At 37.0% G+C, this 12625-nt stretch overlaps 1 protein-coding gene across 1 annotated transcript in view; it reads right to left on the bottom strand.

Moving 5' to 3' along the window:
* Positions 1 to 233: 233 nt before the first annotated feature.
* EPB41L2 (erythrocyte membrane protein band 4.1-like 2) overlaps positions 234 to 12625 on the bottom strand; it is a gene marked incomplete at both ends in the record, with an annotated part of 35869 nt that continues 23477 nt past the window's right edge. Inside the window, 4 exons of the mRNA XM_010075956.1 lie at positions 234 to 338; positions 1726 to 1872; positions 4699 to 4761; positions 9506 to 9687. Coding sequence (XP_010074258.1) covers positions 234 to 338; positions 1726 to 1872; positions 4699 to 4761; positions 9506 to 9687 — 497 coding nt within the window. The remainder of the gene's footprint in view (positions 339 to 1725; positions 1873 to 4698; positions 4762 to 9505; positions 9688 to 12625) is intronic.

Raw genomic sequence — 12625 nt, 5'->3', positions numbered from 1 at the left:
AATGTTGCTAGCATTCATATATGTGTGTGTGTATATATGTATACCCACATATACATGTGGGTATACATATATACACACACAAACAGATCTTGGTTGACAACTGAACCTTCTCCTTTCAGTACTGGCTAAAAAAATAATTATCTTCATCAGGAAAAAAAAAAGAATAAGAAAGAAGTTCCCAAGCTAGCCCACAGCAGATACAGCAAAAAGGCAGTAGGTTTCAGGGCAGCCACCTTGTCGATTTCCTCTGATTTTGCTCCGGCAATCCATGGCATTGCAGTCCATTGCTTCTCTTTCCCAGGCAGTGTTTTCACTTGGAAAATGTAGTCTCCTTTTTTCTATTTGGTTTTCATTTTATAAAACCAGTGTAAATCAACAAGCAATGAGACAGACACATACTACACATAAATAAACACAAAACTAAGTCATTTGAAAGTGACAGAACATACTAGATGGGGAAAAATACAGTGATAAAAGAACTTGGAGGGACCTCAACTTCAACACAAAGAAATAACACAGAAAATACACACAACCATATAATAAAAATTAAGTTACGCTTTTATGTAAATGTCTATTTTACCTCAAAAGATATTTATAGCTATTAAATGAACCAATGTGCTGTGGACATCTGAAAATTTGACCAACATTTGCACCTATGCGTATATCACTACGCAAAGGTGCATTCAGGTACTACTGAGAAATTTGAGGAATAATTGGCAGTAACCATAAATTAACAAAATAGTCATTAAAGAAGTGATCCACAGAGTCAGTGACTATATCATCTGTATGCACATGCTCACAGTTCAGATTGCTTACATATCTTGTTGTAATAATGCCCTATTAACAAAAATCATTTGGTAGTATCAAGCAATATATATATATAATTGAAAGTTTACCTCTCTGGGGAACTGAAGAAAATACTTGAGAATTTAATGAGATGGGACAACAATACATTTAGGAGGAAAGGGCAGGAACAATGGTGAAAGAAAAGGATAACAACAGAAGATAAAGTGATTGCTTTTGAAGACTGATTTTGCTATTCAAAACTCTATGAAAGCAGCAAATAACTCCTCATAAAACTAAAAGTTTCACAATAGCAAGGGAAATCTATTTGGGTAGCTTTCTTGCCACAAGCAGTCAGGATGATATTTGCAGAAAATAATTTTCCAAACTGCTGGTTTAAAGTTCAGTCAGGAGGTATAGAGAAAAAGTAGACAAATTCATCTTACAAACTTTGGAGATTAAGGTGAGCAAATTTTAAAAACTATATTAAATATGTCCTGAAGAAGTCAACACTGTAAATTAACTGATCACATAAGGTCCTTCTGAAACAACACATAGGCTGTGTGTGTGTTTATGTACAAGCGGTCTATGAAGAGTTAAAGGGAAGGAGAAGGAGGGGAAAGTTCTCCAGTCACTGAAAAATTATCTCCATCAATCTGTGTAAATCAGAGTGAAATTTAAGCTGTCCTTAACACACAGGAAAATACTGCCTCAATTTTTTTTCTAGTTATTCTGATTCAGTTGTTCTTGTAGAAGAAGAAAATTCAACACATTATTTAAAGTCAGGTCCAATGGTAAGAGGTAAAAAGTTAATGTATACTTAGTATATACAAATATTACATTAGCCAAAGAAAGTGTTAATCTAAAGGACAAACTGCATTTACTAAACTACATACAGGGTTGTACAGAAACGCATGCGGAGAAGTGTCTGCAGTGACATACCCCTTGTGCCTGTAGGGACAGAGGTGTGATACGCCGCTTTTCCCACTCATTTGGGCGTGGTTCAGGTGTGGATTCCATGAAATTGCGCTTGAGCTCACTAATGCTAGCCTGGTGTTTCAGTAAGTCGTCCTGGGTCTTATCCAGGTCCTAGCAACCCGCAACGTAAAACAAAGTAGGACAAAACACAACAACAAAAGCAAACTCAACTGTAAAAAACAAAGCAAAACAAACAAACAAGAAAAAACAAACCAAGGAAAGTGCCTTGTGTCTGAAAAGCTATTCTTCTTTGGGGTGCCTTAAAATACAAAAAGTTTAAGCTATAGGATAACTAAGATGGTTTCGGTTTTGTAATGAAGTGCCACTCATACACTGTTTCTTCCATATTTTAAGATGAAGGAAAAATAATGCTGTGCATGGTTATTTAAGAGAGGGTTATTTTCATCCAAAACATGAAACTACTAGCCCTTTGAAACAATAATGATTTCCGGTAGTTGCTTGCTTTCATCTAAAATTTGTAAGCACAGAAGCAAGCATTTTGGAATATTGCACAACAAACATTACTGAGGGTAATAAAAAAGTCTAACTCAAGAAGCATTATTAAAAATGCATCTTTCTTGATATTAAAAACTCAATGAAAAATACTTACTTCTGTGAAGACAATACTACAGGGACAAATACGCAAGCAACTAACACCTGCCTAACTTCAGAGGGACTACTCATTGTGCTTGTCATGCAGGCTGAAACTTACTGGAAGAATCAGATTTAAAGACCTGAAGCCTGACATCTGCCAATTCCACATTTAAGAACCTGACAGCAGACAGAGCACTCAAGTAGGGATAGTTTTTGCGCACATCAATACCAAATAGATGTTCTCTCTAAATTGCACCTACATATCAAAGTGCCGAAGGGGACACCACAGTGTGAGTATCAAATTAGATTTTATGATGACCCAGTGAGGCTAAACTGCAGCACCTTGGATCAAATAAATACAAGCTAGTGTTTCACTTCACAGCAGATACAGGAGCAGACATAGATCAAGAGCTATGCAGAAACACTAGTGCTTTGGTAAGTAGGAAAAAAACCCCAACTGTTTAGCTCTCTTGGAAATTTATTATCCTTTAAATACAATACTGGGCTTTGGTGGGCAGAGCAGATTTCACTCTGCTTTCATAATCTGTCCTCCTTCCAGCATGCCAGGTCTTGAAAAAAGGCTCTGCTGGTTATGCACCCTCTAATACAAGAAAATTCAGTGGTGAAATTCAAATTTAAGCCTCAGATCCATTTTTAGTACAGAATTAAAAGACTGAAGATTAAAATGGAATAATATCAATGTAGACATAATTATTAATGAAGTTTTATCAAAATAATGTAATGTGATACAATAATTTAGGTAAAGCATCTGGTTTTTGTACAGAGATTTTATATACTTTGTAACAGAACATTTTGAAGTTTTCCTTTAATATTTTGGTTTGGATTTTTATGGTCAGTGCTCACAATACAAAGACGCCCTGTTTTAAATAATGAAAAATCCAAACCCAATACGAAGTTATTACTTTCTAATTTCTTTTCACTTGCTTCTTTTCAGTTGCTGCTGCACATCTGATTCTTAATTCTGTGAATATTCACACAAGCACTTTGAACACTAAGAAACTCCCCCCTTCTGGCAACTCAGTAGGTTCATATTGTCCACAGGACCAATGCTTCACTTTTAATCTAAGATTAACAAACAAGATATTAAACGTCTCCCTAAAGTAAGCATTTTCTGAGCGAAGTAAAACCTTATGTCACAAGCATTCCATTACACAACTGAAGCTCATAACAATCACGTCATAATTTAAAAACCTGTCTTGGCTTGACACAAGGCACGTTTCTTGGACTTGATCAAAGCACAGTTATGCAATGCACACTTTCAGTGCCTTAGTAAGTTATACAGAAGCAAAGTTTCAATAGTGATCAAAAGCTGCAAAAAGCCAAAAATGTATTAGTTGGGTTACTGCGATCCATACATCTCCGTATCACTGAAAAAAGCCAATGATTTTTGAAAAGACAGTTTTGTGACACAGGGAATTATTTATAGCCCCATCTGGATGAATAAAATTAATTAAAGACGGCAGCAGGATTTTCTAAAATTTGTTTAGTTACTAGTCTGTGTTATTAACCACAAGGTAAATGACACTGATTATAACTACACACAGTCTTTGATAAAATAATCCAGACTAACAGACTATATGGAAATTCTTATAATAAAAATCTCCACTTCAGTGACAAAGCTCTCCACATTAACACACTGTTCAAAGCTCTCTGTTGTTGCTCATCTTCAATAAAAACTAACAGTTAGGAAGGAAGAATTGTTTCCATTTGAACAGTGAAAAAGTAAGGCAAAGATTTCAGAAGTATATCTAAACATTCCCTTTAAAAATCTCATCCTCACATTTCTCAAATCTCCTCAAATCAAAAAGCATCAGAACCAGAATTAGTTTTTCTGTACTTCTATCACTGCTTGGGCCTCATTAACTCCAGTTATTCAGATAATGTATTTGATAAAGGTTGATTAAACTGCAGAAAACTAGAAAAACTTCTCAACAGAAGATGCACACATTGAAGAGCAATGTATAAAAATCCTATTTAGGATTATGAATTGGATCCATGTGTTTGTTTTATCTAAATAGGGCTATTGTTCCCAGTTGCCACCTTGAAAACACCTAGCACAAATATACATTCAACATTCAGGCTGAGGGTTTGTTTTGTTTGTTTGGATTTTTTTTTTTTTGTGGTTTGGTTTTGGTTTTTGCTTGTTTTTTTCTTTCTTAAATTTAAACTCAGAAACTAAAATTATAACATGCAACATTTCCAAGCTGTTTTTCCCCCATGCACTTCATGCACTGTGTCTGTAACAGCCTGCAAGTGACCTCCCATCCCATGCAGCCTGGCAGCCAGTGAGAAGGGAAAGTGTTCCTTATATTATATACAAACCTCCAACATTAAATTGCTATGTCTGACATAAATATTTTCCCCGTCTACTCTCAAGGAATTGCTCTGTGAAATTAAGCCACACACACCAAAAAAATCAAAATGAACATAAAATGTACCAACAAGTAAATAAAAAAAGACTCTTAGACTCAAACAGTTAAATAAGGGAAATAAAACAGTAAGGTGAAAAAGCACTATTCAGATTAAATCCATAGGAAGTTCAGGGTGCTAACAAGGCAGGCAGCTACAGCCAGATTTAATTGTAAAAACACAACCATGCACCTTCTTCTGTGCTTCCTCCTCTTCTGATTCCACCTATGTAAGCATGTGGCAAATTATCAAGAAAAGGAACTGTTAAGATACATTTACAGAATAACACAGAGGCTTCACCTCTTTGTAAATGCTGCAAAATATGCCATATTTACAGACCTTTACTGTTTCGGCCCCAGATGCTGTGGAAATTATTAAGCGACTTTGGTCTTCCTTCACCTACATTGTCGTAGAATGGCTGAAGTAATATTTGGGATAAGTGGCAGGAAAAATGGAGGTTTCACACTATGTCCCTTTCTTGCTGTACTTTTCAGTGTTTTCCCAGGTGAAAATTTAAGAATGAGTAAAGAAAAAACAATGATATGCATAATTTCTATGGCAAGTGCCTTAAACTTTGCAACACGTTGATGGGAAAATGGAATCTAATGCATGAGTTCTTTTGGTAAGAGAGTCCAGTATTTAGGTGTCTGACTTGAACCCTGTATTTACAAACTGTCTTCGTTATTTTAAAGTGTTGCTGTCTTGCGATGAGTTATTTGCACCCTATCCCCCTGCATAGGTGAACATATTCTTCCTCAAACTGCAATGCACTGTTGGAAATTATAATCTTCATATCTTACCTACAAGTACTCTAAATGCCTTAAGCAACAGCATTCCTTAAAAAGCAAACCACTTCCCAGTCTTTCTACAAGTACAAATATCAACTGCTAATCCTAGGAAAAGATGCATTCAGAAGTCATCACTGTGCAAATACATAAATTTAAAGAGGGGTTTACCTATTGCACATACTATTACATTGTGGATTATGTGTGAATGCACACATGATAATGGTACATACCACATTTTTTGCTTATCTGGGGTTCTATTTTCTGCAACTTTACATTACAAATGATGGATTGAATTAGATTACAGAAAAATTGAGAAAGTCTAAAGTCAAGTTTTTCATTATTTTAAATTTAGTTTGGTGCTTTTAATGACACCACGTTGTATTTAGCATGCTTTTAATATGCACATTGTATTGATTTAATCAGTTTAACAAACTTTGTTAAATACAACATCGAACAGGCCCTCCCCCTTTTCGATTCTGTAATACTTGGTTTCATATCTTCTTTGAAGACCAAAATAACCCGCCTTTTTCTAGTAGCATTGCTGTAACATGCAGAGCAGACATAAGGAGGCATTTTGTCAACCACTCCAGATGATCAGAGCATCTTACTATTGTGACTGGGACTACTACACAGCAAATTTAACTGTGTATATCAAAGAATGTTCAGGCTCCAATGATTAAAGTCTGACACAACATGCAATCCCAGCTAATGAATGAAATCAGTCTCCACACTAACTGCTACTAGAGATTAATGAAAGCACTTTAAAAAAGTGCCTTGGACAGATTCAACTTTGCACACACCCTTGTAGACCAGAAGCATCTGAAATCTGGAATAACAAAAGAAGCTGATTTTAAAGCAGTCACAATTTTCCAAATTCAGCTTTTAGGAATTTCACTTCTCAGATCTAAACACAACTTTTGAGATGTGCATTCCAGTCAATGCACACAAGAGACATGCATTTTAACAGAAAATGATAGTGCAAGTAGCACAACTTGCAAGTAGTATCACATAATAATATACCTATCACAACACAGCACTTTCACTATTCAGATTTATGTGCTCATAAACATTTTGAACTACAAAGCAACTCTACCAACAGCTCAGTATCTGGGGAATCAAATTACACATGCTGTAAGAATTCAGGCAGAAAAACCACCAGCTATCTATTGACTCAAAATCTCTCAATAGCGTTTTTTCACAAATGAGAAAAGTTAGAAAGATACAGATATACACACGCGCGCGTGTGTGTGTGTGTGTATTAATATATACACACAGGCATGTACATAGATGTATCCCTATACCAGGAAGTGCACAAAATCGAGCAAGCCTCTGGGAGAACTAGCATAAAAGCTACGTGCAAGTGTAAACTCTTAAGCAACAAAATTACACACCTCCTCTTACTCTGCTTTGTTATTCAGGTCATTCTCATTAGAGGCACTAAGGGAAGTCACCTTAGGCTCCAGGTAGCAGAGGGACAGAGCAAGAGGTAGGGAAAATGTGAGTGAAAAAGGAATAGACTGGAAAGCAGATAGAAGCAGCACAAAGGTAAGGAGAAAAGAAGGGATGAAGGAAGGAGAGGTAATAGGAATATAGTGCTGAAGGCCAGGTGGGAGGAAAGAGATGCAAACATCAGGAAGGCTAGGAAAAGTAATATAACCATCATCATCAAGCAGTGAACGGAAACTAAAAGAAAAGCATCTGATAAACCTGAACGAGACACACAACTCAGTGCTTTTGTAGTCATTTGTATGGATATTGCCCTCCACAGTAGGGGAGCCTTGACTAGCTAGGGGTCTCACAGATTCCAAGATAGTATTTGGTGAAGCTATTTTGTTTTTATTATGATCTGGTGTTTCTTTCATGGAATTGCACTCTGAGATGTCTGGGATGGTAAGGAGGGGCTCCCCAAAGGGATCTTCCTCTGAAATATCTGAAAGCACATCCATCTCAGGGAGAGGTGACAGATTTGTGAGATGGGATGAGACATAACAGATGGGTAGTGATGGCGGGTGTACATGAGTGAGCTGAAGAAATAAATTCTGTGCAGAGTGAAAAATGAAAGCACAACAAAATGCAAGTTTGAAGGCACAAGAAGAGGGGAAAAAAAGAAATTATTAGTTAGTGAAAATTTTTACTTAGAAGCAGGAATATCTCTACTAGCACAATAGAAATGACAAATAAAAATAAAAATCCACTTGTTTTACAAGCAACCTTGTTGTTTACTTCTGTGGATTATGAAACAGAACCCATTGCAAATGTTTTGTTCTCAGGCTGTAAAGAACTGTGCACTTTTGAACTATAATAGTCACAAGAGATGGAAGTCGACAGACATTCAAAGCTTTGAGAGAAAGGTCAGGGGACAGTGCAGTACACAAGACAAGCTGGCACTTCGATTCTTTGGTTTATTATCATTTCCTCTAAGACTTAGAGAGCCAGAAAGCAAAAGAAGTATCTGCACTAGGGGGCAAAAAAAGCTGTTCACAGAACTGGCATATGTAACAAAACCTTACTGAACAGCTTTCTGGAACAACTTCCAAAAATACTCTTCTTTTCTTCTTTGGGTTAAAATCTTGAAAAATACTGTCACGATTCTTTGGTTTATTATCATTTCCTCTAAGACTTAGTGAGCCAGAAAGCAAAAGAAGTATCTGCACTAGGGGGCAAAAAAAGCTGTTCACAGAACTGGCATATGTAACAAAACCTTACTGAACAGCTTCCTGGAACAACTTCCAAAAATACTCTTTTTTCTTCTTTGGGTTAAAATCTTGAAAAGTACTGTCACTCTGAAAACAAGGGAGTATCACGGTTTTACCAAGCCCAAAGTCAAAACACAGAAATTTATTTTACCGTTTTTCTCCCATAAAGCAACTCAGTATGTGCCTTTTTCCTAAGCTAATTCAAGACTATTTCAACCTGTCAGCAAGCAAAAAAATGCAGCTGTTGATATTTGTTCCCTTCCTACACTTGAATGCAGTGGGAACATGAGAACTGCATGTAAAACTCAGCAGTCCCCCAAGGAATCAAATGAGTAGTCAACTTGCAAAAATGTTGAAAAAATAAATTATGCTTTAAATATGAAAGAAAGTACTGGAGAACTGCCAGAAAAAGAAACGATCTCCAAGAGAGAAGAGGAGCAGATTTTAGCTGACACTTTGGAAGTAAATTTTTTAAATCAAATCATACAAGATCTAAATTTAAGTTTTTTATCTATACACCCAGTAGCTTGAACAAACAAGACAAGTAAATGGTTGTTTGTAACAGGAACAGACCAAAGTACTGAACTTTTCACAGAAATCTACACCTCAGTCAACACAGAGGTTTTCAAAGGATGAAATAATTCTGCAATGGCTACTAAAACAATACTGTTGCCAATGGCAATTAAACACAGTCATAATATATGCAATTTTGTAGAATGTACACAATTGTGGATATACTAACATTTTTTTTAAAAAAGTCTAAACAAACTAAGGAAATTAATAAAACATTATTTACCCTTTGAAACATTTTTTCAAGAACTCACGGAAGCTTAGTAAGACTTCAAGATAAATTTATAACAATAAAAGAAAGCCTAGATCAACGCCATTCAGAAGTTTGTATTCTCTTTTGCTTACATACATTAAGTTAAATCCAAAGAAAGTAAAGTCTAAACAAACTAAGGAAATTAATAAAACATTATTTACCCTTTGAAACATTTTTTCAAGAACTCACGGAAGCTTAGTAAGACTTCAAGATAAATTTATAACAATAAAAGAAAGCCTAGATCAACGCCATTCAGAATGCTTACATACATTAAGTTAAATCTAAAGAAAGTACTTGACAATTTTCCTTTAATATTTGAATATAGTGTCCTGTAGGATGCTCAGATGTGATAGGCACTAAATAACCACAAATGGACACATCACAAACAATTTTCATGTCAAAGTCAGCCATACCTTTCCATCCTGAGTCAATTCTAATTGTGGAGTTTTGACTGGGCTTCCATCTTCTTCTCTGCCACCTTCTTTTAAGTTGGCCTGACCAGCAGCTTCAGTGTCAATGATTTTATCTCCAGCAGCCTGCCCTCCAGGAGCAGGGAAGTCTCTTAGCAGACTTTGGTCTGAGATACCCATGGGAGCTATCAGAGAACAAAATAATTTTGGTTAATTGGGTAAGTTGGAGCATTTTGTTTTTAAGACTTGTTAAAAAAATAACTTTATGGTGATGTTAACAATGCACGTTTTTGGTTCTTGGCTTTTTGCAAAAAGTCAGTGGTTCTCATTGCACTGATGCAACAGCAATGTACTCTTATCATACAATGTGCACTTACTATGCAAGGGAAAAAAGCTGACAATATCAGGCAGGTATTTAATTATCAAGTTTCTGATTAGTCTTGGAAGGCAAACTGAAGTTACTGTTCTTCTGACTGTGCAAAATGCCATCACAAAAGAGAGAAATAGGCAACAGTGTTTTGTGGAAATTCATTATTTTGAGAGGACTCTTAACCCAATACAGAAATATCTATATATAGCTGTCACAGTATTTTTATTCTGGAACCTTAGCAAAATTGGTGCTGCAGAAACAGCTCAGTAAAAGTAAGACTTGTCCTCCCTATATGCTTGTGAAAAATGGAAGGGGGAAATATTGAATATGTATACTTGAATATAGTCAAAGAACAAGAGAGCAAAAGGCCTTAAATTAGTTTTTTTCTCTTATTTGATTCAGCATAATAGGATAAATGAGCAGGATTACTTTTTTTTTAAATCAGAATGACTGGCTCAGTCAAAATAGTAGTAATGAAATAAAGGAGAATTCAACAAATTACACAGCTTTAATAAACACAACTTTGATATAAATTTAATTCATTTATCAATCTTTTGTAATACCTTCATATGCCTTGACTTTACAAAGCCAAACTGCAGAAAGCTGAGAGGAAGAGACATTTCTTGGAGTACCTTTGAGGGATATCCTCTTTTGAAAACAGTCTCAGCTCCACATCAGAGACTCCCTTAAGCTGCTGAGAAGCCAAGACCAGCCAATGGCAAATGCGGGATTTGGAATGTTGGGCTTTCAGGGTCTAAGCAGCAAGTTGTGTAACTTAAGTTTCTGATCCCTTATTGGCTGACAAATAGAGCATTTCTTGGGTATATGTCCCTTAAGTTCAACAAGTAACTTTCAACAAGCCAAAGAATAATTCAGGCTGGAAGGAACGTCTAGGGGTTAGCTGGTCCAACTCCCCACTCAGAGCAGGTCCCATTAGACCAAGTTGCTCAGGGACTTGCTGAGTTTTGAGTATATCCACAGTCTTTTAAATCAAAATTTTAAAAAAAATCCTAACTGAAATTTGCTGTGTCTCAACTTGCAGGCAGTCCCCTTTGCTTTATGACTGGGCACCTCTGAGAAGAGTGTGGCTTCGTCTTCTCCGTATCTTCCCTGTAGGTAGCTGTAGACAGCAATACCTCACTACAGCCTTCTCTTAAAGCTGAAAGACCAGAGTTCCCTCAGCTCTCCTCATACATCATGTGCCCCCAGCCCTCTGGCCAGCTTGGTGGCCCTTACTGGGCTCATAGCAATATGTCAATGCCCATCTTGTACTGGTGAGCCCAAAGATTGACACAGTACTCCAGATATGGTCTTGACAAAGTACTGAATAGAGAGGAATAAAAATTTCTTCTCATGTGATGGCTATGCTCTTGATAAACAGTCCAGATACAGTTGGCATTCTTTGCTGTAAGGGCAGATTGTTGACTCATGTTCAACCTGCCCAGAAGGAGTCCCCAGATCCTTTTCTGCAGAGCTGCTTTCAGTGCAGAGAGTCCCCCCCACTATGTACCGGTGTATGGTGTTACTCCACCAGAGGTGCAGGAATCCCCCCACTATGTACCGGTGTATGGTGTTAATCCACCAGAGGTACAGGAAATTGCATTTATTTTTGTTGAATATCACAAAGTTCCTTTCAGCCCATTTCTCCAGCATGCTGTGGTCTGTGTAGTGAGGGCAAGGTTGGGGGTGGAGCAAGAGTAACCCTTACAAGGGTGAGTACACAACTCTAGATATTTGTGAGGTGGTCTGTGTAGTGAGGGCAAGGTTGGGGGCGGAGCAAGAGTAACACTTACAAGGATGAGTACACAACTCTAGATATTTGGGAGTAACAGTGGCATTGGACATGCTGTTCACAAAAGAGGCAGAAGGCAAGCACACCCTCTACAGAATTTCTCATTTCAAGCGTACACCCACAGTATGAACTTACCTCTGGACTACTGCCTGAAGAAAGAACAATAGTTGAGTTTGACTTTGAACAAACACAGTTTAAAACTATTACAGCCAGCAGATGGCAACACCAGAAAGCTGCCTTAAATGCTGCCAGGAATATGGCACTTCATTCAAGATGAAACCAAAGATGATTACATGGGGGAAAAAGGAACACTAAGAGCACTGTTTCATGATGCTCAAAATTTTGACTGTGATGATTCTATAAGAGTGAAAGTTTGGACCTCAACACATACACATCTGCATTCTGCGGATGATGTACAAGGGATCCCAGAAAGACCTGCCCATGGAGTTGGGAAGAATGCAAATTGTTTCTAACAAAAAGTAGTACAGGAACTAAACCAGACTGACCACCTGATGTGGTGACAAGTCTTTTGGTTGCCACAAGGACTCATCACACAACACCAGCACAAGCCCTTTTGCCTCTTATTTTTGTTTCTGTTCTCAGAAGGTAAGCCTTTGTGGATTTCCCCCATGCCACAGTTTACTCATTTGTCCCAGTATAGAAGAGAGAATATTTGCAGAAGCCTTCTAAGTAAAAGATTTTTGGAGAAAATAAGGTAAACTTAACAGGTGAATTGCAGCTAAACTTGCATCACCGTCACAGTTCACTTTTATTCTAGTGAATTTTTCTACTGTATATTTATTTCAGCAGTGATTTAGAGTAAAACATGTGCTTTTACATCTCTCACACATGCTGCTGCCATACCTACTTTTGGAAAGCTTGGCTGTTGCCAATAAAGAAAACCAGAAGGTATTTCTGCTCCAAGAGACCAAATGCCAGTAACCACACAAAAATTTTAGCT

This window comes from Pterocles gutturalis, unplaced genomic scaffold (genome assembly GCF_000699245.1).
Source record: "Pterocles gutturalis isolate BGI_N339 unplaced genomic scaffold, ASM69924v1 scaffold5948, whole genome shotgun sequence".
In the NCBI taxonomy this organism is placed as follows: Eukaryota; Metazoa; Chordata; class Aves; order Pterocliformes; family Pteroclidae; genus Pterocles; species Pterocles gutturalis.
The sequence above is the reverse complement of the archived record's forward strand: the minus strand, read 5'-3'. Positions and strand labels throughout refer to the sequence as shown.